Source organism: Ambystoma mexicanum, chromosome 7q (genome assembly GCF_040938575.1).
Source record: "Ambystoma mexicanum isolate Mex_15411 chromosome 7q, UKY_AmexF1_1, whole genome shotgun sequence".
In the NCBI taxonomy this organism is placed as follows: Eukaryota; Metazoa; Chordata; class Amphibia; order Caudata; family Ambystomatidae; genus Ambystoma; species Ambystoma mexicanum.
This window is the reverse complement of record NC_090941.1, coordinates 950,431,903-950,457,016: the sequence shown is the minus strand read 5'-3', so window position 1 is coordinate 950,457,016 and position 25,114 is coordinate 950,431,903. Positions and strand designations below refer to the sequence as shown.

Here is a 25,114-nt window from a genome sequence, read left to right as displayed (position 1 = left end):
CCATTTTGCTGACTAGGTAATGTCCAAGTTAAGAACCAAAAATGCATACTCATCCAGTCGAGCATTAAACGAGAAGACTGAACTCTTGAATGGTATGCAGCCCTCTTCCTCCAAATAATGTTTGACAAAGCATAAATATAAGTGAATAGGAATGGGTTTAAAGATAGACTTAAATGTGATCAAACAAAAAACAAGGTCAGAAACAAATGTTCACTATCTAGGCAAAAAAAAAAAAAAAAAAAACAGTACTGTGATAAAATTCACTTTTAGAATTTGAAAAAAGTGGAACATGCTCGGATATTGTTGAACTGAATTAAGGAGATGTCATTTTGCCAGAAGGACTTTAGAAAAATAAGAACTGCTGTAAATGTGCGATAGCATAGTGGATTGCATGCAGGATAAGATCAACTTGCAGCGGTAAATGGTTGCCAAGTTTGCATAGAGAGCTACTGTCCCGGGAGGAAAGGCCAAGGGAAATCTTGGTGTATAGCACCTCCATTTTTGACATTGGCAAAAGTAATGTACATTGGACAGTAATTTCAGGTTTTTACTGCATATAGGCTTTATTTCAATAAATACACAAATAAATGGCATACTGCCTTACACCTTAATTTAAAACACATTAGCACGATGGTACAGAGAGATGGGAAACAACACTTTCTGAAAATAAATGCCTTTACCTGGAGCAGTTCTTTAGCAGAATCTCTCTTTTCCACATCCATCTCCAGACAGCGGTTGAGAAAATCTCGAAATATGCCCGAGAGTCGTTCTGGGTTCTGAAGCTCTGGTGTTCCATTTGTGGCAATAAGATATAAAGCCTGATATAAAACAATGATCAATTAATATAAAACTATCAGCAAATGGAACTACCAGGCATTTATCTATCTATTCGTAGTTTGGTGACACAATATGTTAATCAGAGCACTTTAGTTTCTGGTTGAAAGACCTGTAAAGTCCTACATAAAGGCAGGTACTCAAGATTGAAATATTATGGGCAGAAGGATTAAAAGATAAACAATAATCATCAGTAACAGTATTTTGCAGCTTGAATACATTTTAGATTGTCGTGCTAAGCATGTTCGGCCATCCTGTGCTTGTCTGGAGTATTACAAAGTGTTTATTACACTGAAAATGTAAGCGACTACTGGGTTTTCTAGGTATTCTGTGTACATGCAACCAACAATACTCCTTCCAGTCTACATACTTCACTGTTTTTTTATCGTTTGCCTAGGTCTGTGTATTATTGACTGTTTTTATTCACTGCAAACTCACTACATATGTAGGAAATTATGATTAAAAAACTCATTGTATCCGTTTTATTTTGTCATTACATACATGATCTTTCAGAGAATTATTTATTCTCCTTTTGTACCCCCTCGTGGGGGAGCCGAGACTGGTGGATGCGACTAACATAATGTGAGGGTGAGGAGATAGGAAACCGACACCTGAGTGTTAAGCTTGTTGGCATAACATTTTATTCAAAAGAAAATGGAGCAAAAAAAAAAAAAAAACTAGCCCTACTACTAAGAGGGGTTTCCCTGCTTCAAACCAAATACTAAGGTAAAACGTATATAGTCCACCGTCCTGTGTCCAAAGCCTATTTCCTTCCCTTATCTTATCAACTAAACTAGAAAGGATGTGGGTCTTCTTGATCCAGAAGAGTGAATTAAAGTTGCAATGTGGGGAAAACAAAGTTCCAACATGTACTGAAACAAAGTTCAAAACGTTGCAAAATAAACAAAGGTCCACAGTAGTAAAGTTCTCTGGCTCAAAAGAAAGCGAAGTTCTAACTCAAAAGGTTGATGCCAAGAGAATGGCTCCCTTCTCTTGGTCTCACTCAGGTTTCTCATTGTGGTTACCAACACCAGGAAAAATGTCTCCCGTTCCCTGGCTTTCTTCCATGCAGTTCTCACAACACCAGGGAGGATGCTTCTCTTCCCCTGTTCCCTTATTCAGAACACCAGGGAGGACGCTTCCCTTCCCCTGTTCCCTTATTCAGAACACCAGGGAGGACGCTTCCCTTCCCCTGGTCTCTTCTTCTCTTGCCTGGTTTCGCCTTTCTTTCAGGTCTCTGGGGTACGGGTCTCAAACCTGAAAGGTTATTTCACGACAGTGTGGCAGATCTGGTTCACTAGCAAGCAAGTACTGCAACTATGAAGATGACAGACAATGCTAATTTTCATTGGGCGGGGGTCCCAGGCCCGTCTTCGTTAGTTTCTTTCTTGGGGGCTTGCAAAGGTTACTTTGCTTCCCCAAGTTTCTCTCCTTTCCCCGATGGACTGGATCAGGGTATCCCGCTATTCCCTTCTGCCCCTACCAACGTCCCAGTCACCCCTGTATCTTTAGGGTCCATCTTTGGTTGGTCTTGGGGTCCTTCTGCTTCAGGTTTGGGCTTCTTCAGTCTCCCCCCACCCCCTTCTCAGGTGTGCTGTGGTAGCTCTACAGCATGTGGTTCCCCTGTTCCCCCAGGGAGGGTTAAGCTTTCTGTTAGGTCCTTTGAAAAGGATTCTCCTGGGCTCCCCCCAGTCCTCAGTACTCCACTGGCGTGCAGAGTTTACCCTTCCTTCCGACAGAGCCTCTGGTCCACAGCATCTCTTGCTTCTACTTATGCTTCACCACAGCAGTCCTGCGCCTTGCTCCTACAGGGAGGGTTGCTCTCATACTTCCTGAGTCCGTCTTCCCTTTTATGCTTGCTCTGGCCAATAGGTCTTGGGAAGACACTAGATTGCTTAACATGGTTCCTATAGGTAATCCTCATGCCTCCACACGTCTCCCTCATCACAGTACTTATCTTAGGACTCCCTTTTGAGTCATTGGGGTTCTTCCTCATCACTGTACTGGGGGAGGGATCTTCACTTCGGTAACTACTATTCTTCCTCATACCAGTACTTTCTAGGGGAATGGTAGGGTAACTTCAAGTTATGATCTTATTAGGGAGATGTAGTTATTTGGGTTGTAGGAAGGGGCTTAGTTCTCATGCAAATGGGCTCTCCTAGTGAAAAGGGGACAACGTCCACGGATTCGTCACAAAAGACACAAGCTGCAAAAAGGCCATTACTAGTATGTACCTTAACTTTTACAGTCTCTTTTAGACTATACATACAATAGCAGGCAGTATTCCCCTTTGCTGTAGGGTGTGTGGTAGCTGTAGAGTTGAATAACATGCTTAGTATAGTTTGACTAGAGGGTCTGTTCTTGGCTGTGCGTCTCTGCTTGGTGAATGTGTGAACCCTAGCCCATGTAGCACCCTTGCAAATGGTGTCTAGTGGTAAATTTGTAAGGAATGCTAGTGTAGCTCCTGTTCCCCTTGCAGAATATGTGCTTTGCTTATTGAGCAGCTGCCTGCTTGATGGTTCATAAACTTCTTGAATGCGTTAAACTATCCATCTTGGGATAACAGTCTTCCTAGATTCAGTATCCCCTTCCAGCGAGCCAGTAGGCTACTCATATTTGTGCCATTTCCCTTAAAGGTATGGTTTGTTCCATGCACAACATGACAGCGCGCCATCACAGTGGGCAGCGACTCCTTTCAATAGTTTGGTGAACATGACATTTCGGTATAAACTTTGGTGAAAATCCTGGGTGTAGTCTAAACACTACCTTGCCTTTGGGTATGGCTTTAAATGCCTTTTCAAATGACAAACCTTGTACATTGCTGTCTGTGCTGATGGATGTGATTACACTGCAAAAGTGAATGTGAATTTAAGGTGCTTGACTGTACATTTCTAGATCGGTTTAGAAGGTGGAAGAATAAGTGTATGTAGTACTACATACAAATTCCAGTCAGGCACTGGTTTAGGAACCAGGCTGCAGCTGCTTGGTCCCCTGCAAGAAAGCCTTAACTATTGCGACGTCCCATCATTTAATCTTGTGTCATCTAAAATATGTAAGAAATATTTCACAATAATGATGATGATGTATAACAAGGGGTGTATATATTTTATTGTGCACCGGAACGCACATTTCTTCCATTCATTAAAGTAACCAAATTGTGTGTATGGTATGTGGCCTTCTCTTGGTATTCTCATACATCTTAGTTGCAGACTTGTGTGTCCAAACTCTGATCACAGAAGCCACGCCACTAAATTCAAAGTGTGAGGTTTAGGTTTTTGATCTTTTGTCCCTCTTGAGGGAGCAATTTTTTATGTGGGTGCAGTCTAGCAGGATGGTCTCTTGCCATTCTGAGCAGATACAGATACCATATTTGCATGGCCCATGAGAATTGAGTCACCACCATGCAGGCTTCCTGCATCTTCTGTCCCCACTCTGAACAAGTGGCGTCAGTGGAAAGGCATATGCTGTAGAAGCAATTCAGAGACAGGGAGACTGGCTGAACCTAAAGCAAGAGGTGCAGGAATGGTTCCAACCATGCACATAAATTATGACACTTTCCTGAGCCAAAACACTGGGGCACTTTACTGAACTTTGCAGGCAACAAATACAGCGTCTGTGTAATGTAGAACTTTACTTCAGATATATTAATAACAACATCATTACCTGCAAATAATGGAGAGCAAAAGTGTGAGAAAGCCCAAGAGCTAACGCTTGTTTCTACTCATTGTGTTCCGAATTGCGAGCAAGCAAAAAAATCAAATCTGGCCTGTCCTGTCCTACAGAAATATTCATTTTAAAACTATAGAAGCAAAGCATTTAATTACATAAAGTGTTGCCTTATATTTTTAGATTAATCATCAAATTGTGCAAGACCTTGTTTTGACTTTGCAGTGTTTTTCATTCAGAGCATACCAATAATGTTAAATATAAAAGTGATGCATTTATGATATACCGTGTTATAACTGAAAGTTATAGATTATATTCTGAAAGACAGTGTCAAGCGAGTCAAAATGAGGACGCAGACACCGAGGACATTTCCAACATGTGTTGATTTAAGAATAAGGCCCAACTTTCCCCATCATTATGGGGTAATTCCCTACCTATTCTAACAAATGTATTTATTTATTTAAATGTATATAGCGCGCAAGCAGCCCATGGGCTTTGAGGCGCTGTTACTTGCAAGAGCTTAGTTACAGGAATAGTGGCATTCAGTGGTACATTATGAATTCTACAAGGCATAAAGCTGATATTTTGGTTGGTACAGTTAGTCATTACAATACAGTTTATGCAGTAGGAACATATGCATATGATATGGATACCACTGGTGCGGAGCAATTTATGTGAATAAGATGGTTTTCATGGTTTTGTGGAAGGCACTGAGGGAGGCCTCAACTCGCATTGTGGGAGGTAGGGCGTTCCAGTGGGTGGGTGCGAGATATGGGAAGCTGGATCCGCCCTCTCTAGCTTTCTTTACTAATGGCACAGACACCTTGTTTGGATATGGTGATCTGGTTGGCCTAGTAGAGGAATAAGTCAGCTGTCCAAAACTAATGCTAAATGACCCTACCACTCATCTTACAATCTAAGATCAGGAGAACGGATGCTTCTCGCACTTCTCTTTAATCTTTTGAGTTTCTTGTTAATATTTTCAAATATTCTCTTGTTACTTTCTGTAACAGTTCCTGTAGTTCTTTGTAGATTTTTGGCTTTCCTTTCCCCTTTAATGATACTTTCTCTGGTCTTTATCAAATGCTTTGATTTGTGCCAATATATTCTGGGTAACCGTGCAAAGTATTTTCCTAGGTGGTGTTTACAAATAGGCTTCAACCTTTCTTGACGTAGTCTGTCTTGTATATAATTAATTCCTGAAGCTTCTCTGTCCCATGTCCTTCACTTTATAATATTTTTGTATGTTGCGTTCCCCTAAATGTTCAGGATTGCTTTTTTGGCCCTTGTTGAATTCTTTGGTTCGGGCTAATATGTTCTAGGTAATCGTGGAAAATGTCCTTTCCAATGTGTTTGTTTTCTATGCAATTATGCTTCAATCTTTCTTGGAGTAGTCTGTCTTGTATATCATTTATTCCTGAAGCTTCTCTGCCCTTCACTTAAGAATATGCTCTGTTACGCTCACCTCAATATTCCTTGAGTAACTGGGTGTTCACCTCTCTTCGTAGGATAGTTTAACCCACGTTCCATTGAACCCTCTCTCAGGATTATTTATGATCCTTCTTATAGCAACACTGTTCCGGGTTATCAAATTTAGTTTTTACGACTGTCAATTGTAGTGAGATGGGTCTCTGTGCTTGCCTAATCAGTCCTGCTCGGCCTCCCAGTTCTCCTGTTCTCACTGTTATCTTTAGTTTGTTGGGGGAACGTCACTGGGGCCTGTACCGGCGTGCAACCTCTCCTTTGCTCAGTTTCTGTTAGCTCTATTCCACTGGCGTCTAGTCTTTGCAGTTCTGTCTCGCTTGGCATCTCGGTTTCCGGACAGGAGACCGGAATGTTTGCCAATTCCTGATGGGTACGGCGTCAGCATTGTTAGACGAGCAGCCTGCTCACCACAATGTCCTGGTCATGCCGCCGTCCAAGTTTGGGTTCCACTCGCCTCTGCTTCCTGCTTTCTGCACATGCTGGAATTCCAGCATTTGTTTCCTGTGTGCAGAGCACTTATAAACGTTGCAGTCTCTGACTCTCCAGCTCCGCCTCCTCCAGCTCCTACCCTAGCAGGGGCCTTCCCCTAACTGCATTTGTGTTCCTTGCTCTCCTCTTCGTTCAGCCTGCACTCTCATTTTCGCTTTCTTCCTGGTGATGACATAAAATAACTTTCTCTTCAGCCAAGTCTCAGGACCACTACTTTAGATATTAGATAGTCTCATGTATGCCATCATGTGACGTGGTTTAGGAAGTTACTCATAAGAAAGGGAGTCCATCTCCTCTAAGGGGGAGTCTCTCCGGTGAGGCACTACTTGTCTCTACCCCTAGGCAGGGTATTGCAGAGTGTGCTCACCTTTTGTAGGGTCACAGGGGGTCGGGGGTCCCCCCCTTGTGGAGAAGGAACGAATTCTCTCGATTCGTCACAGGTGCTTGATTTATTGGATACGCTTGAGGGTTTACGATTTAGAATGACACTGTCATTGCATCTTCCTGTTCCGTTGTTTTCTTCATTTTATTTATTTAGCGCTGGAGCCCGCAGGCGTCAAGGCACACACCAACTCACCAGACACAACATAGAATACAGGACACAGAAGAAAGTCAAGGCAAGAGGGTCAATTATTCAAATAAACACGTTTTTAAACATTTTGAGAAAATAAGAAATTCCTTTCCTGCCGTAAGTCAATAGGCAAGGAATTCCAACCATAGACAGTCTGTGCCAGGAAATACCGGCCATTCCCATTCACACACCTAATTCTAGGATGGACAAGGAGGTTGGTTTTATTAGAGTGCAGAGCTCTCCTTGTCTCGTATTGCACTAGGCTTTGTTTGAGGCAAGAAGGAGCCATACCATAAATGCACTTCTATTTCAAGATATTGATCTTGAACTGCCCTCTGGTAGCTACAGGCAGCCAGTGCAGTTCTTTTTTAAATTCAGAGATATGAGCTCTGCAAGAGAGGTTTAAAAATCTGGACTACTGCATTCTGCACAACTTGGAGATTGTGAATGCTGGAGTCTGGGATGGTGAGGTAGGTGGAAGTAGCAGGGGGAATACAGAAAGTGTGGGAGGGAGAGGGATGGGGGGCCGGGATTACTGTTGGTTGTGTGGCGAAGTGACCCCATTGACTATGCCCCATATACCTGGATTTGGTATCCCCATGTCCACAACAGCAGCTGTATTCAGTAAAAGCATATCCCGTGGGCACTACATCTCCCCATCTGTTTTGGACTGCAGAATTTTGGCCCTCATCTGTTGGCCCTCTCCCCACGCTTGTCCTGTCAGGAATTTGGGGCCATCCCTTGCCATGGATGAGCAGGTTGCATTGGTCTGTAAGACTGGCCATTTTAAGCGTTGCATTCTCTTGAAGGTCCTCCCATTCATTCCTGTAGCATGTCAGGCCCATGTTGTCGCAGCTCTGGTTTTGAATGTACTGGACTATTACAATTCGCTCTATTTAGCTCAGCCTCGCAATTTGATCAAACGGCTACAACTACTCCTGAATGCTGTGGCCAGATCTATTCTTTGCCCCCCTTTCGGAGCCCATATGTCTCCATTGTTAAGGCAACTCCATTCGCTTTCCGTTGGAGACCGGATCTTTTTTAAGTCCATATGCATTGTACATCAGGCTTTTTATGGCCTTGGGGCAGAATATCTGCAAGCTAATTTCTTGCACTATGTGCCCATTCGCTCTCTCCGATCCCAGTCAGCTCTTCTTGTAGTGGTTCCCTGGTTTAGGCTATCTCGATCAGGGGGGGCGAGCTTGCTCAGTGGCAGCCGCTAAAGCTTAAAAAGGACCTTCCCCTTGCCTTACGGGGGACTACTGACCATCTTGTCTTGCTCCAGCTATTGAAAATGACACTGTTCTAGAATCTGACACAATTAAAATCTCCTTTCATGCCTCCAGCGCCATGATGCCCTTGGGAGTACGTGCGCTTAACAAGTTCTGTTAACATAACACAGCATAACATCCCGGGCACATGAAAGAATCCGAAATAAAATACATGTCCCATAATTCCCCTCTTGAACAAAACCCAGACCAGATCCAGGGAACTCAACCATACAGAAGACCCAGTCAGGGCACCCAAGCCAGAAAGGCGGCTGGAAACATGTTTCTGGGCCAGATGGCCCAAACCATTTTAACGCACCAACAAGAACATGACTTCATATCTCATAATTCTCTTGTTCCTAACAGAGGTAAACCCTGACAGGACTAGAAAGACACTTACAGATTTGGACTAAAAGATAATGGGAAAGACTGGGGTAACCCATAGAAGTGTTTTACACCACCCCCGCCCTCATATAGTGAATGGGGGCACAGGAAGAACACTTCTCATGCTACTGTAGAAGGTAGTGGTATTGCAAAGTCAAATGACATGGAGGAGGGTCGAGTAGCCAACTCTCCAGAGATGACAATGTGGGCGATCTTGGTCCAGTATCGTAGGATCTGTGCTCGGACTTGGCACGAGCCCAAAGACCCATGGTAAAATCTTTGAGGGTCCGAGGAAGGGAAGCTCCCGTTGCACGAGGGTCAAGGAGGTGAAGCCAGTTATCGTCACATACACAGGATATAATGGTGAGGGGTGCCGGATCACACTAAATAAATGTAACTGAAGGGTCAGCTCATAAACAAGTGGAAGGACTTAAGAGCTAATTATACTTGAAACAAGAGGAATGGCGTCCTGCCACTTACTTTTAGTCTCTTTACATATATATTTTAGTAAAGAATAGGTTATTCAGCATGCTTAATATGGCAAAAGCTATTTCATTAAGCTAACTGTCATACGTGTTCAAAAAGACGAACAATTGAGCCCTTAAAGGGTTCACTGTAGCTTTTTATTGAACCAGTGTTAGTAAATGCAGAGAGAATTTTCTGCATTTAGGTTTAACATGAAACGTTTTCGTTTTCTGGTGTACATATGGATCAAACCACATTCATCTTATTAAACAAATGCAACAAAGAAAGAATAGCAAATGCTTAAGAGAAATTAACAAACTAAACAAACAAATGCACAATCATTGGTGATTTGCCTAAGTGTGCAATGAATGCAAAGAAACATGGTATATTATTTAAACACAAGGCAAACACCTATATGGAATGTGTGGAGTCAAAACCATGTGTCAGAGAAAAGGCATTATTTCTTTCTGAAACTGGGTTAATTTATTGCTGGCTCCTAGAGAAAGGGGACCTAGTCGTTGGTCAACGTCTAGAAACTGATCGAATTATGGAGCTGGATTGGGGGAATGAAGCCCTCAAAATGATGTAGTCCCGTGACGTTTCGGCAGAAAGCCTTCTTCATGCGCCTTGACTTGGTCTCCCCTGGACGGAAGTCGGAGAGTAGTGTTTTCTTCCAGTCGGTGTTAACAGGGAACTGGGAATGATGTGTAGCGGACCTCTTCAAACTGTTGGGAGGAGATTCCTGCAGATAGGTAGCTGGTGTGCTGGATGCACTGTAGGCACAGTCTTGCAGCCGATTGGAGATTCTTGGCTGTGCACGGTTGGGAAAATCCCTTTGAAGGATGCTTGTAGATGGCGATCAGGCGGTGGCCCACGTGTTTGTGGGGCTCCCAGGTTTCTGGGGTCTGAATTTAGCGGTGCCTTGATGTGGCTACAGGACCCTGCGTGTCCATAAAGGAGTCGATCGCTTTCTTGGGCTGCGGATACCGACTGCGAGAGCCGGCGTAGGTACAGTGAAAAGCAGAGCTTTAACTAAATAAAACACAATTTGCAAAGTTCAACAATATGAGAAAAGATACATCATGGCATGTGATAGCTGTCCTGTTCAGACAAGTGGTAAGTAGTCAGTGTGGGCACGCCCTTGCATTCATACAATTTTAAAGGGCAAGTGATTATGTGGTGCAAAAAGGCTCTGCCACGTCCCGTGGGACTGTCTCCCATCAGTATGGAGGAAAGGGGACAGGATATAGGAGTAAAATATTGGAAACATTATTTTGATTAATTTATTTATACATTTATAGCAGCGTGCAAAGCCCAAGGGCATCTAGGCGCTAGTTACAGTACAGAGGTTAAGAGCATTGAGAAAAAGAAATTCAGTTGTTAGTTTAAAAGGTGCATTTTAAGTTTCTTTCGGAACAAAGAGTAAGAAGGTTCAGCCTGCAAATAGGGGGCGCGAGGCGGGGTGAGGTTGTTCCAGATGTTAGCTGCTTAGACTGGGAAACTGGAGCCTCCTGCTCCTTTGCGGTTGAATCTTGGTTTAGTCAGGCAATGTTTGTAGGCAGATCGTAGATGCCTCATGGGTTTTTGTCTTTTTCAGTTTCCGGGTACGGCATGTCAGCGCATGGCTGCATAAACAATGGTGGGTGATGAATAGAGTCTTGAATTTGATTCCATCTCTGACCGGGAGCCAGTGAGCGGATTTCCTAGCTTCAGAGATGTGGGCGTGTTTACCAAAGTCCATAGCTGCCCGTATGGCAGTGTTCGTGTAACCAGGTAGACACCCAGTGTTTTTACAGCAGGGGCAACAGGGATTTTGTGGCTATCCATTATGGAAGATTTGAATGTATTGTCAAGTTTGGCAAGGCGGGCTGGGGAGCCAATGACCAGTAGCTCTGTCTTTTCGTCATTCAAGCGGAGGCTGTGCTGCGCCATCCATGTTTGAATGATTTCGTAGATGATGTTTACCTTGGCTGTATCTTGGGTGTAGTCATCGGACAGGGGGAAGAGAATGTGTGCGTCATCTGCGTAATTTGTATATGAGGTGCCAAGGGAGTCACGGAGGTCGAACAAAGGCTTTGTGTAAATGTTTTAGAGGGTGGGCGAGACACAGGCGCCTTGGAGAACACCACACGAAGGAGGTGTGGGGGCGGCCATTTGCTTGCCAGAAAAGACTCTAGATTTCAGATGGATAGGAAGGAGGAAATCCATTTAGCGGGGCTGTGAGAGAAGTGCACAGATGTCGTGAGGTGAAGGCAATGTGTCCGGTGGTCAACAAGTTTGAAGACTGCTGAAAGACCAAGGAGTAGAAGGAGGGAGATCTTTCCGTCATCGATTGCGTCATCCAATAGTTTTTTTTAGGTCCAGGAGGACTGTCTTAGTTCTGTGTCTTGGGTGGAACCCTGATTGCAGTGTGCTTAGAATGTGGCAGGATTCAAAGAAGTCAAGAATCTGAAGTTAGACCACTATCAATAATTTTTAGTAGCAAGGGGACAGTAGCTATGGGCCGGTAGGTGGTGGTGGGGGGTGGGTCTAGGGAATGTTTTTTGAACAGCGGGCATACCCAAAATTCCTTAGGGGCAATTGGGACAGAGCAGGTAGCAAAGGATGAGTTAGTGATGGCAGTGATTAGCGGAAGCAGGGCACAGACTTTTACGTGGGATGCTGGGCAGATGTCACCTTTGCATCAGGACGGTTTGAGGCTTTTGATTATGGTGGCCAGGTCTGTGATGAAATGGGTTGGAATGGGAATGGGGGCTATTTGTAGATGTTCCAAGTTGAGGAGACCATGGCGGGTCCAGTAGAATGTGGGAACGGTTATTGGTAATTTTGGCTTGGAGCTGCACGATTTTCCCAGTGAAGGTGTCTTGAACGTTGCCACACCACATGTTGTCTTTGATCACTAAGGATGGGGGAACGAATAAGGTTTCAAGCTCACAAAGGATAACAAATAGTTCTTAAGCGCTGGACGGGGCATTTGTGATTCTGTTGCTGTAGGTGGTAGATTTGGCTGTGTGAATACTTTGTTTATACTTAGTAGCGATGTCTGAGAAAGAGGCTTTGTTTGTCATGGTAGGACCTTCAGCCAAGCAGCTTCAGCTGCCCTTTTTTGTGTATGTAGGACACGGAGATCCGAGGTGAACCATGAGTTCTGGTGTCTGCCATTTTCAGCTTTATGGGCTTTGAGGGGGGTTAGGGAGTCAACTGCATGGCCCAAGACTGTGTTGTAATGACCGACCAAGGCGGCAACGTCTTGGACGGTAGACATAGGAAGGCAGAGCTAGGGGAGGATGCGAGCGATTGTAAGGTTGCTGGTGCAGTGTGCGATAGGAGAAGGGCCGTTTGTGCAGGTTTTTGGCTGGCTACTATGGTATACATGATTATGTGGTTGTCTGACCATGGTCAGAGGACATTGAAGTGAACAGATATGTTACACCTGTGGGAGACTGTCCGTATAAATGAGGGCAACACCTCCAAGTTTCCTGCCTGTTTTGGCGAAACATAGGATGGGGTAATCTGTGGGGACCGCAATGGAGAGTGCTGGATTCGCTGTTGGGGTTAAACAAGTTTCTGTGATAGCTATGTCAGAGTTATTGAAGGTGATGAGGTCCAGGATGTTTGGAGCGTGAGCTACTAGGGATCTGGCATTGAGCAAGATGCAACTAATGGGTGGTGTTTGAGTATCATTAGATTTAGCGTTGGTGGTGTTCTCTGGTGTGGTTGGACATGTAGGGCTGGGAGAGTCGGATGACATTGTGTGCAGCCTAAGACTTAAATTCCGTGTCCTAGTTGTAGGGGGCATCGATTCTGGTGTGACTGGGATGCATGTTCGTGCTGTTAGGTTGTCCAGGTGTTCTAGTAGTAGGCACAGGACAGATGTGGGGGCTGCAGTCATTCTGGCAGCCCAGCTAGTTCAGGAGCGCTTGGAACAGTGTCTGGTTCCCGGGAGAACAGAAGGGTGTTAGTTGTGATGTGTAGGCTTTGATGACAGGGTCAGGTGTAGAGAGTTGCTGGCTGCTGATTGCGCCACACATGACGCATGTGTGGTTGCTGGTCATAGTTGGTTTAAATGCAGGGCGAGGGGGTTGGTTGTGGCCTTGGGTGCAACTGAGTGGAGGAGAATGGCCAGGCAGACATTGCCCAATCTCCCGACTTCTAAGCTGGCATTGTGATCCTCAGTATTGGGAAGCATGGTGTTTGTATCACACAGGTACTGCATGGGGCTGTGAAACCGCGAGGAGTTGGAGATGTATGCTGCTGGCAGAGTGGGGGGAGGAAGAGGGTTGGCTTGGGTAAGGGGATTAGTTTGGCATAGAAAAGGCGAGTAATGCATTGGTTTGCTTCAGTGCAAGTGGTAATGCCTGAGCTTGAATTCTTGAGATGACACAAAAAGTTGATCTGTGGCTTTCAGTCCCATCTGCCTATTGCCACTGTACATCAGATCAGCTTGTACAGTTCCTGCTGCACTGTGAGTACACCACATGCATATCTGAATACCAGACAATTATAATGATATTGCTGAAGCAGAACTGTTATGATTGTGATGATTGCGTGACATTCCCGGGATATTCTGAAGCTACCTCATAACCAACAAGAAAAAACATTGAGACAATACTGGGCCTCACAAATCGTTTTCCTGGGGGTAGAATCGGTGCTGGAAATGTGGATGGCACAACAGCGCTTTGGAACGAATGGGATAAGGAAACCAAAAGGTATTTTCCTTTTATCTCCATTTTAAGTAGTAAGTAACTCCACCAAATTTGCCTAGTGTGCATTCAGCACAGAATCCCCTCAAAACAGACCAGGCATAAGCTGTTTAACTATAGAAATTAATATTTAAAGCGTTTAAATCAATACTAATCACAGATAAAGTAGTTTGAATGAAAGAGGAGATAACTGACTTACCCGCAGAGGGTTCTCATTTAGGTATGGAGGCTCTCCCTCGATCATTTCTATTGCCATGATTCCCAAAGACCAAATGTCAACTTTAGGTCCGTAGGCTTTTCGTGTCACTACTTCGGGAGCCATCCAGTATGGTGTCCCCACCATTGTGCTTCGTTTACTCTGCTCTGGGGTGATTTGGGCACAGAACCCAAAGTCAGCTGAAAGTAAATGAGACTTGTTACTTAATATATCACAGATAGAAACAGATGTCAAAGAGTGAATGGTTGCGAGATTTTATTCTGCATTGCATTTCACTGCACATATAGTATTTTCAAAGACTTTCATGATCTGGCATCTATAAACATCTATATTAATGCTCCTTGCATTAATTTAACACAGACTTCTCGGCGATCCAGCAAATGTTCTATTTCATAGACTTCTGCACAGACTATGGCAGGAAAGGTTCGGTACTCCTGAAGCAGTCGTGTTAAAGAGATCCAACCTCTGCAGTGGTCAAGGAAGCACGATCAAGGTTACTTTAGTCATGACCCAAGACATTCAGTCAATCCACTGTTTGATAGAAGTAAAACCCTTAGATTGTGAGCTCCACGGGCAATTATCTGAGATCTACATTAGCGTACATCCTCCACATATGATGTTGAATTTCATATTTACATAAAGGTAGTCCCTGGCAACACAGTAGCTACAGCTAATGCAAGGATATAACTCTGTAGTCTCATAGCCTGCAATTATACCACGCATGTAGATTTGTTTGTTGGAGTCCTCAAACATTTTTGAGGTGAAAGAAGTTAAACACATTATTTAGTTGGAGTAATAATGACAACTTCTTTTCAGGACTTTCAAGCTCTACATTTGTGGCGGTTAATGCAACACAAGCAAACTTATTTTTTTTTTTAAGAGGAAAAACAAAAATAGATGACCAATGTTTTAGTAATAACCCACTTCTGGATACGAAGGTCTGAAAAAAAGAAAATGCTCAATGGCTTTAAACAACATGCAATATCACGTTTTACAGGGAAGGACAAAGAACAAGAGCTTCGCTAACAAAGACCTGCACTTTTGTAGATTTTGCAGTTTTATTTAGTGCTTTAAAAAAAGAAATAAGAATTTGGCATTTCATAGCAATAATTTTTTTTAAAAAAATCTCATTAATGGTTTTGAACACGCATAATACTGGAAACCAGTCTCTAAGAGTGGGACCAGGATTTAAACCTGTGTTGCTCTAAGTTGTCTTGCTTCCAAGACAAATGTGTTGTCCCTGAGCTATCCTACCGTCCCACTATCTACCAATGAAATGGCGGTCATCTATTTGAATTGGTCACCTGCAGGTTATGCATACACATTTCAGCCAAAAGCGTCACACTCAATGGGCTTGCTTAATCAATAAAAAAATCCAGAGACATCAAGGGCCGGATTGCATAAGGGTCAAGGCATGGGCAAAGGATGACATTGGGCCACTGTGGTCATTTACCACATAGGCTTTGAGGTTTGCTATAATGGATAGAACCATAAGGCTCTTTTGGAGGCTAGCATTCTCAGAGTTGTTCCTTTCATCATTATGGTAGCATCCTCAACAGAAAAGGGGGTGTCCCCTTTGCCATGGTGCACACAGAACCTGCATCATGCTCACAGAAGGAGATGCAGAGTGGGATTGGTGGTCACATTGAACTTACTGTGAAAAGGCTTTTGCTATGGGGCACTCAAGAGCTCCCAGCTGCACAGGCTTCTCAAAGGTACATAGGGATTGGAGTGGGTATATGAGGTTTCCTACGTGCGTGGGCACAGTAAGGGATCGCAACCCACCTACCTAGTGGAGAACCTAAAGCCTTTTCTAAAGCAGGGTGACAACCTAGTCAACCTTCACAGAATGGCTGGTGAGATCAGTGCTTCATGAGATTGCAGGCCACTCTGGCACTCAGAGGAGCACTAGCTGTACCCTTCAGCATTGTACCGGGGGCACCCGTTGTGTAACATGCCACCCTGCTATCTACGGTGATGTGCCCCTACGGCATATTTGCACAAGGTTCATATTGTGGAATATGGTAACATATGTGTGGGTTCCTGTGAAACAATGTCATTTTCTAAGCACCTAATGAAGGCCCAAATCATGACTCCTTCACTGGAGCACTACAAAGGCTGCAGTACAGTGTCTATAAGAGAACATCATATCAGTGTGCGGGGGGGGGGGGGTTCTGTCCTTTAAGGGCACCTTTAAAGCACTCAAAGGTCTGCTCTATAGAACGGAGGCTACAGCACGTAAATGTATTAAAGGAAGGCATACTTAGCTTGACGGACCCGTCCATCCCAAGCAAAATGTTGTCACTCTTGATATCCCTATGAATGACCTGGTTCGCATGAAGGAATTCCAAAGCTTGAAGGCACTGTGAAAAGAAATCAATAGGTGCAGCTAAGTAAACATATATAAAAACAAGCAGCCAGTCCATAATGCTTTGATATATATATATATAGGCACGAAGAAAAAAACGAAATGCGTCTCCCCCTTAGGGTTTAAAATATGTCCTGTTTTATAACCAAAAATGTTAGATGGCAAACTAAGTATTAATTATAGATACAAATAACCTGATGGAACAGAGGACGCAAAAACATGACATTTATTTCTCCACAAATAATTCAACAATATCCATGTGCATAAAAGTATCAACCTTTATTTACATTCAGTCCATGGTGGCTCCCCCTTGAGCAGCAATGACTTCAAAAAAGCGGTTCTGGTAACATTTAGTCAGACTCTCACGTTAGCATTTTCAGGATTTCCGGCCTTTCTTTCTTCCAGAACACTGCTTCAACCTTATGACATTTGGGTTTTCCTTGCACGGACGGCTCGCTCCAGGTCCCGACAACATTTCAAGGGTGATTAGATCCAGACATTGATCAGGCTTTACCAAAATGCAGACGTTCTTCTCTGGTAGATCTGCATGTATCTTTAGGATCATTGTCTTGCGGTATGACCCACTTTCAGTTCAGCTCACAGGTGGATGGTCTGGCATTCTGCTTTACAGTCTTCTGATAGATTGAAGAACTCCTTGTTAGGTCAATGAGGGCAAGCCGTCCAGCTCCTGAAGTATGAAAACGGCCAACACACATGCTCACCACCTTTCTTGAAGGATGGGAAGAGGTCTTCCTGTGAGAGAACTACTTTGTATTTATCAGTGAATAGGTTAACACTTGGAACAGAAGCACTGTACATAAAAACAGCCACAGAGACCAGAGCAGATGTTTACACAGGTTCTTTCTGTAAATGAAAGGTGTTTCATGGGGAGCGACAACCAAAAGGTGAAGGAAAGTAGTGGTAACATTAAATGGGGACAGTATATACCAACAATAAACAGGAATACATTGTTTACATAAAAAATAGGGAGGTGGCCAGTACAGTAAATGCATTAAGGGGAAAGAGGAGATGAGAGAGGTAGCAACTTTATGATGGGCAAGAGTCTTCAAGAGAGGCGATGAAATTTCAAGAACAATTTAAAGTCAGAGAAGGTGCTGGTGTTCTTGTTAACAGAAGGAAGGGAGCCCCATTGGTAAGGAGAGCAAAGGAGCGGGAGGAGGCACAGGGAGGCCAAGGAACAACCAGATAAAGAAGGGAAGTGAAGTAAAAGGTGCATTGGGAGATAATCATGTGGTAAAGCGGGCAAGGTTAGTTTGGGTGAGGCTATGTATAAAGAGGAGTACAAGAAATCTTAAGAAGAATCTTTGCTGCAAAGAAAGCCCTCCAGGAAGGGGGTGATGCAGACAGGTGGACGAGAAGCAGCAGAGGTTGTAAAGTAAGAAAACAAAAATTACAAACTTAGTTGAACGGTGCAAAGAAAAAGTAGAAGACCCAGTAGTAGGCTAGAGCAACAGTCAAGGCAACCAAGTAGCAGAGTCAAGAGGAGTCTTAGAGGTGTGGTGGTCCACAAGAAGATGGATTTTCCTGATGCTAAGAAGATTTAGTCCATTAGCAGTGAAACCTTTGTGAAGGTTAAGATTGTGGTAAAAAAAGAGGGAGTATGTTAGTCTTAGTTAAGCAAAAGACAGCAAAGTACCCTTGAGTGAAGAATAGCCGCTAGGCAGTAGTCAATGCAGAGAGAGGTCGGGTTAAGAGAGGAAAGAAGATCCGAGTGTCATCAGTAAATAGTTGAGAAGGTGGAAGAGTAGACAAGATGACCACAGAGCAGGTGTAAAGGGCAAAGAGTAGAGCGTCCAGGACTGAGCCTTGTCAATGCCAACTGGGAGGTTGGTATGAAAATAAATGTTTCTTCAGATGGGGAATGATTAGAGAGAGAATAGAGGATTCCAGGCAAAGGCAGAATGCTGGACGCCAAGATCGGAAAACGTTTGGAGGAGAGGGGTGACAGTATCAAATACTGCTGATAGGCAGAGAAGAATGGGAATAGAGGACAGTGTAATTTCAGTAGAAGCACTGCCATGGAAACCGGATTGGAAGGGGGCACATTTTACTGACCTCCAAGTGTTTGCTGACTCAGTTAAAGATCATACACTCGAAGATATTCTGAGTGCTGGAGAATGGTAGAAAAAATGTAGTTTTCAAGGCCCCGTTGGATCAGTGGAAGGATTTTTGAGGATGGGCAGATCTATGGATGCTTTGTGGCAAGCAGGGAAGATGCCTGATAGTTTGCTGAGTGAGGAAAAGTGAGGTCAGGTGAGAAGGGACAATGTGTTGACTAATTATAGAGAAAAAAGATCAAGAGGGCACAACATGGGCTGGCTCAATGCAGAATGGGTGCTAGCTGCACAGTAGAGGTAACTAGAGATCTTGGAGAAAGTATAGATGAGGTGGTGTAAGCCTGAAGAGTTGCATAATTTGCTAGAGTAGGAGCGGAGGGTAGAGACTTGGACAGCATGACTTGGATTAATTAAGTACAGTAGAAGGTGCAGAAAGAGTATATTTTCTAGGTTGCGAGCTAGGCGCGGAGTGTCATTTTTACAATGTAGGTCTTGAGGTGAGGAATCTCAGGCAGTTCAAAGGCTGAGGGTGCAGGCTGGTGGGCTAAAGGTTTTAGTGGGGTTGGGTGTTCGAAACGGACACAGAGGGCTGTCTTGACATCTAGAAAGGCCTTCTCAATGGAGGAGGCCTAAGGTGGGGGTGAGTGAGTACAGAGGATAAGGTATCCATAAAAGAGGATGTAGCGATAACTGTTTTAAACATCTGTTTAGAAGGGAGGTTGTTGCATGTAAAGGAAAGGAGATGGGGTCCACAAATGTGAAGCGGTCAAATGAGCTGTCAAACGGACAGGGATATGACAAAGTCCCCTGCCATAGCTTGTAGGCAAAGAGGCAGGATGGAGAGAGGGTGCCAACAAAAGCCTTTTGATGCTGGGCCGTGGTATATATGGGGAGGAATACATGTCAATCCCCACCATGCCGCATAAGCAGGGCTGGAGCTCGCCACATGAGGCTTTACAGGAATACTGTGCCTTCAATGAAATCTCTTGCCACAACTATCTCTCTGAATTTTGTCCCGTTCCAGGGGTCTGTTTAACCCCATGTCAGGATTAACTCTTCCGTAGTACAGAACTTGGAAATAGCCTTCCTGGCAGGAACGGAGGGGCCTGGAAATACTACAGGAAATACCAAGACTCCAACACAGACAATACAACAGACACAAGAGCACCATGCTTGTAAAAGTGCTTTGTTACCAGATCCAGTAATTAAGCAGGAGACGTGGACCGAGGAAGGGAAAAGCGAAGACCTTGTCACAGAAGTTACCTCCTGCATGCATGGCCTAACTTTGAACGATGGTTGTTGCCACCTTTAAAGCCTCAAGATGGAGTACTGTGGAAGGTGGAACACCAAGAATAAGATGGAGAGCAGATGAGAGAGTATTAACTGGAGGACAAGAGCCAGACACATTCAGCAGCAGAAAGTGTGAGGCTGTAAGGAGAGACTCAATCCCAAACAGCTAGTAGGGAAAAAGATTTTGGGAGGTTGGGCTAGGAAACCAGGACCTGGGGAAAGGGGGGGGTGGCGAAATGCCCAGGAGAAGGCCATCAGCAGGTCAGGGCTGACTACCCATCTCGCCAAGTCTCTGGGCTCTTCAGAGGGACAATTCTGACTAAACATTTTGGTTCAGAAAGCGACCAGAAACCGTTGCATCGGAAGACCCTGGATGGAGACTTCCCTTTGTACTCAAACATATCTAAGGGTAACCAAGGAGGCAAGATGACACAGGAAAAGAGATCTACTTGGAGACCGAGCTAGGGGGTAAAATATCCAACAAAAGAAATATGAAAGCTATTTGATTTTTTTTTATCAGAGACTTCTCTTGAAGCCCAGTGGATACCTAGTGACCTTCACTAGGTGGACGCAGTACCACTCAGACAACAATTTGCTTACAGACTTCTGTTAGGGGTTGAATTATATCCCAGAGACAATATTTTGTGCCATCATGAATTAGTCCGTAGAAAGAGGGCAGAGGGAGGTAGTAACGAGTAACAATTCTTGTTGAAGAAACAGGACTATAGGCATAAAGGACCCTATTTTGTTGTTTTTGATATCTTCCTCTTGCATTTTATGCAAGATTAACTTATTTTAATTTAAAAAAAAAAACAGTGCTTCAGACTCCTGTGGCCAAGCCTTTCTTGATCCATGTTTAATTCGGGACAGGGAGGAGGGCTAAACATTAAGGTACAGGACATTGCCCGTATGTGGTTTGGTTGATCATGGAGGAAAATCAGAGCTGTCAGAGAGAAGTGTGTTACAATTGGTGGGAGGAGATCTTTGGGAAGTTAAAGTAGCCTAAAAGGACGATGGGAGCATCTGTAGAAAGGGAGAAGAGTAGGACGTTGAGATCAGGGTCATAGGAATTTAGCATGCCTGGGGGAATCGATAGAAGAGGAGCAACATGATGACAACGATGATATTGGTGGGGTCTAGGATCTGTGTGGCAGTGAATTTGAATGAGGGGGACAGAAGGTCTAACCCCACTGATCAGGAGCCCATCCATGTGGGTAGGGCATGCCAATCCGTTCAGGGAGAGTGGGAGAGGAGAAGGACACATGTCCATGTTGAGGGCATCCTCAAACTCTGGGTTGTGAGAATGGATGTGATCAGACAATAAAGTAGGCTTTTTGCAGAGGAATTGGGTATCCCATAAACCTAGACTGTGTCTAGGTATGATATGGGATACACAAAAACCGTGTAGTAGAAAGGAAGGAGGAGAGTTGAAGATGGCAAAGCAAGCGGGGCAGTTAAGTTGGTATGGAAGAAATTACCATAGTGTCTTTTGTGGAAGGCATAGCATATCTGGATGGGTTAAGAGTGAAAGGTACAGAATGCGAAGAGGAGGCAAGTTAGTGCAAGAGTGGGTAGAGAAGCACCAAGAGATCTGTGTAAAGAGGTCTGAATCAGTGGAGAAGGATGCAATAAGTAACAGTTACAGTGATGACCAAAAATAGGTTGCAGTGACACTGGTGTCCAATGTAGAAATGTACAGTGTCAGTGGTTCACAGTACAGTAAATAACTGGGATAATAATAATCAAAATCAATAATTAGTGACAATGGTAACTAATGAGGAAGGGGATGCACTCAAAGGCTGGTTTGATGAAGGGGTAGGGAACGTGAAGTGCCTGGTTGGTGATCGAAGGTATGGACAGTGGAGCATCATATGTGGAACAGTATCCTAGCCATTGAACACCAGCATAACATTTCTCTTTGAAGCCAATAAATTCAACCCCTGTTGGTCCAGAGAACAATGTTCCAGAAGCCTTGTGGATCATCTAATTATTTTGTTTTATTAAGACAAAAATGTTTAACATCGAGCTATTCTTCCACAAATCTACTTGAACAGTTCTTGTCTGACAGTAATGTCATGAAGACTCATATGTCAAGGAGAGAGAGAGAGAGAGTGTGAGTGAGTGAGTGAGTGAGTGAGTGAGTGAGTGAGTGAGTGAGTGAGAGACCTACAGGTCCTTGGTTGTTAGTTTCGTACCCCCGGCTAGACTGTTGTGCGTCAATGGCCAATTTTGCGAGGTCCTTCGATATTTTTGATGACAAAAAGACAGGTGTCCCCACACTTGGAAGCCGCAGACTAAAACAACAAGTTTTGATCTTTATATGAAGTGGAGCGTCAGAAACTCACCCCTGAAGGTCTAAATAACAGTGTGAACATCCATCTCTTATTATTAACTTTAAATAAGCTGATACAATAGTTTCATATACTTTTGCATATAAACAGTGTAAATGAGTCAGGGTGTCTACTTCAGGCAACATAACATTTCAAAAGACATGGAATTGATTTACACAAGACCTATTATTTTTTTCAGGATCTACTGGTTTGGTTCCAGAAGGCGGTCATGGTTAAACTACGTAATTTCTTTAATTATTTGTGGGTTTCACAAACGTTTTCTTGACACTGTAAATTAACCAATGAGAGCCATCCTTCAAGTGAGAAAAGACACTGGACTTGACATACTTATTATCTTTTGACTTCTAAAATTGACAGTCCTGAATCCTTTATCAACAACACAAAGATGGGGTGCAATAGAACAGCCTTTTTAATAGGGGTCATCATTTTATTAAGGGGTCAAAGGATCAAAGGTCTGGGGATTTGGGATGCTCAGCTTCCGAATAATCAAGGACATATTTATCAAACATGGTTTTGTGCCCCCCCCCCCACTCTAAGCTGTGGAGACTGTGCTTGTACGTCCCTTATTCTAAAGCGGAAGACTCACCACTGCCACGAATCCTCTACTGTTCAACATTCAAGTGGTAGGTTTTTGTTTTTTTTAAAGTTTATTATTATTTTCCACACAACAAAACAAGACAAACCAAACAAGCAGTGCAATCATCAACCTCTTCATTATACATCCATGATATCTAGTCGCTGCTTCCCTTTCACTCCCCCCATTACAAGTCTATTTCTTTTAAACCTTCTGTTTCTGCATCCTGTGGTACGATCTCCCCTTCTATAGCGTCTGCCGGGACTACAACTGACCCAAACAGCTCAGTTATCATTAGTTTCTAGACCATCAGGGACTGTCTCCTCCTCCACCCCCGCATTACTCGCCTCTTGCCACACCATGGTTTCTGTCTCCGCCCATTTTTGTAAGTCTCTCCACCACACCTCCACATTTGGCATATGGCAGGTCTTCCAACCCATGGCTATTCTCCTATTTGCAAGCACATAAGCCAGGTCCCTCAGTATACTCACATGCTTTAGCTTCCGTGATCTTGGGAACACCCCCCAACAAACAAGCCCACACTGTTACGCTCACCTGGCTCCCACAGGGGTGTCGAGCGGAACTGGACAGCCAGGGTCTCCACCAACGTGATGCGTAGTTCAGAGATGACTGACTGGACTGGCCCACCTAGCTTCGTCTGCTTGACCCGTAGAAGTAGTCTCCTAAAGACAGGGAAAGGGAATTAGCCACGCGTGGATTTGAGTATTAACACCTCACTGCGTCCCCATTTATCACTTCTGACATTCCCTTTCACAAAGCTCACATTATAGTTTTGTATGATGAGCTCTCCATCCTGCGAAGAATGCAGGGGCGCGTTGATGGCCAGTTAATTCACTGGCTTGAGGATATTGGAAGAGTTCTGGACAAATCTTGGCCCCAAACCTCCGGGCGAAAGGCCGTTAGTATATAGTTCTAAGGAGTTCAAAGTGTCTGATTAATCACTCTTGTCCAATTCCTTGTTTCTTTTGCAGCTTAGACCCAAAAGATGATTGTCTTGTGGCAGCTGAAAGCGTTCAGGTAAGAGTCTGTGTTTTGTAACACTGTCCGGTAAATGATGCCAAGTTTAACTCGCTGCTTTCTCTTTTCTTGCAGGTGCAGCGTAGGAAGATTTGGCGTGCTGGTGGATAATACCTCCTGCGGTAAAATCAGGTAAGCATATGGTGGCAAGAGATTGTCCTCGTTTGTTCCCTTGGCTCACCTTGTTGTTTTCTTGTCCCCCTTAGGCGCTGGAATGCGGCAAACAGGTGATTGAGACAGCACCGGATCGTAGAGATGCTGCGAGGAACGGTGAGTATGGCGCGGCGCTGCTGCTGGTGATGCGACGCGTTTAAAATGAAGTCTGTTTCTGGTTCGAAGATGCGCTGAATCCGAAAACAGGTAAGAAATCCATTAAAGTTCTTGTTGCAACCTTTGCAATCTCTTGGAGGAAAACCTTTTGGAGCAGACCCAATTTGAGTTCAGACCTCATCAGCGTATGGAACACATTACCACCTTGATAAAATGTAGATTACGTAGTGAAGTAGATAATAGTTATGCAGATGCTTTCATTATGCTACATCTATCTGCAGCATTTGACCACCAAATATTAATAACATTATTGACGACCCACAGTTTTCAAGGTATGGTCCTTAAGAGGACTGACTAGTTCCTAAAGAAAAGATATCAGACAATGCAAAGTGGATAATTTCAGTCAACCAAAACTGGTGAATGATGGTGTTTCCCCAGGGCTCGGACTGTCTACGCTTTTTAGTTTGTAGTTTAGTTGCCTTACGAACTTTATCAGACAAGCTGACCTGTTTTTGCAAGTTATCCTGAGGACACCCAGCTATTGCTAAAGCGGTCTAGAAATAGAAACTTTAACTTGACAACTGTTAGGAACTGTCAAAAAGCTTCACAGGAGACCACCAGGATTGCGCAGACGAAATGGCTGCTTGAGCCTTCGTCATCCCGAAAAGTCCACAGCAAAACGGCGGCGCGCCAGAGCATTGTCAGCCCTTAAGGTCCCAGCAGGCAGAGAATCGAGTCAGGGAAGTTGCCGGCTCCAGGAAGGCCTTTTTCTGAGGAAAATTGGTGAAGGCAAACCCCCAAATGCAATGCCCCCCAGCTTCAACACGAGAAAGCCCATGTGCGTGTGAGGCAGCAGCTCAGCTGGATGCCTAGCGTGCATCAAGAGCAGGGGAAAAGCGAGACGAGTGCCAACATCCCCTCCGACTGCCCGCAAGACGCGACACAGGAAAAGAGAATCAGCAGCCCAACCGGTGCGGGACCAAGTTGGTATCTGGAGGGATGAGCACAGAACAGATTCCCCAAGGAGAGGACCCTAAGCACAGGGTCAGTCCATCAGCGTGGA

The 25,114-nt window shown here is 44.2% G+C and overlaps 1 protein-coding gene across 3 annotated transcripts in view; it reads right to left on the bottom strand.

Annotated features, from left to right (window-relative positions):
• PAK1 (p21 (RAC1) activated kinase 1) overlaps positions 1-25,114 on the bottom strand; it is a 724,626-nt gene that overhangs the window by 38,655 nt on the left and 660,857 nt on the right. For all 3 annotated transcript variants that reach the window (XM_069639982.1, XM_069639985.1, XM_069639983.1), the window contains exons 13-15: positions 16,346-16,445; positions 14,065-14,261; positions 681-818 (exon numbers count right to left, since the gene is read on the bottom strand). In XM_069639982.1, the coding sequence (XP_069496083.1) occupies positions 681-818; positions 14,065-14,261; positions 16,346-16,445 (435 nt within the window). The remainder of the gene's footprint in view (positions 1-680; positions 819-14,064; positions 14,262-16,345; positions 16,446-25,114) is intronic.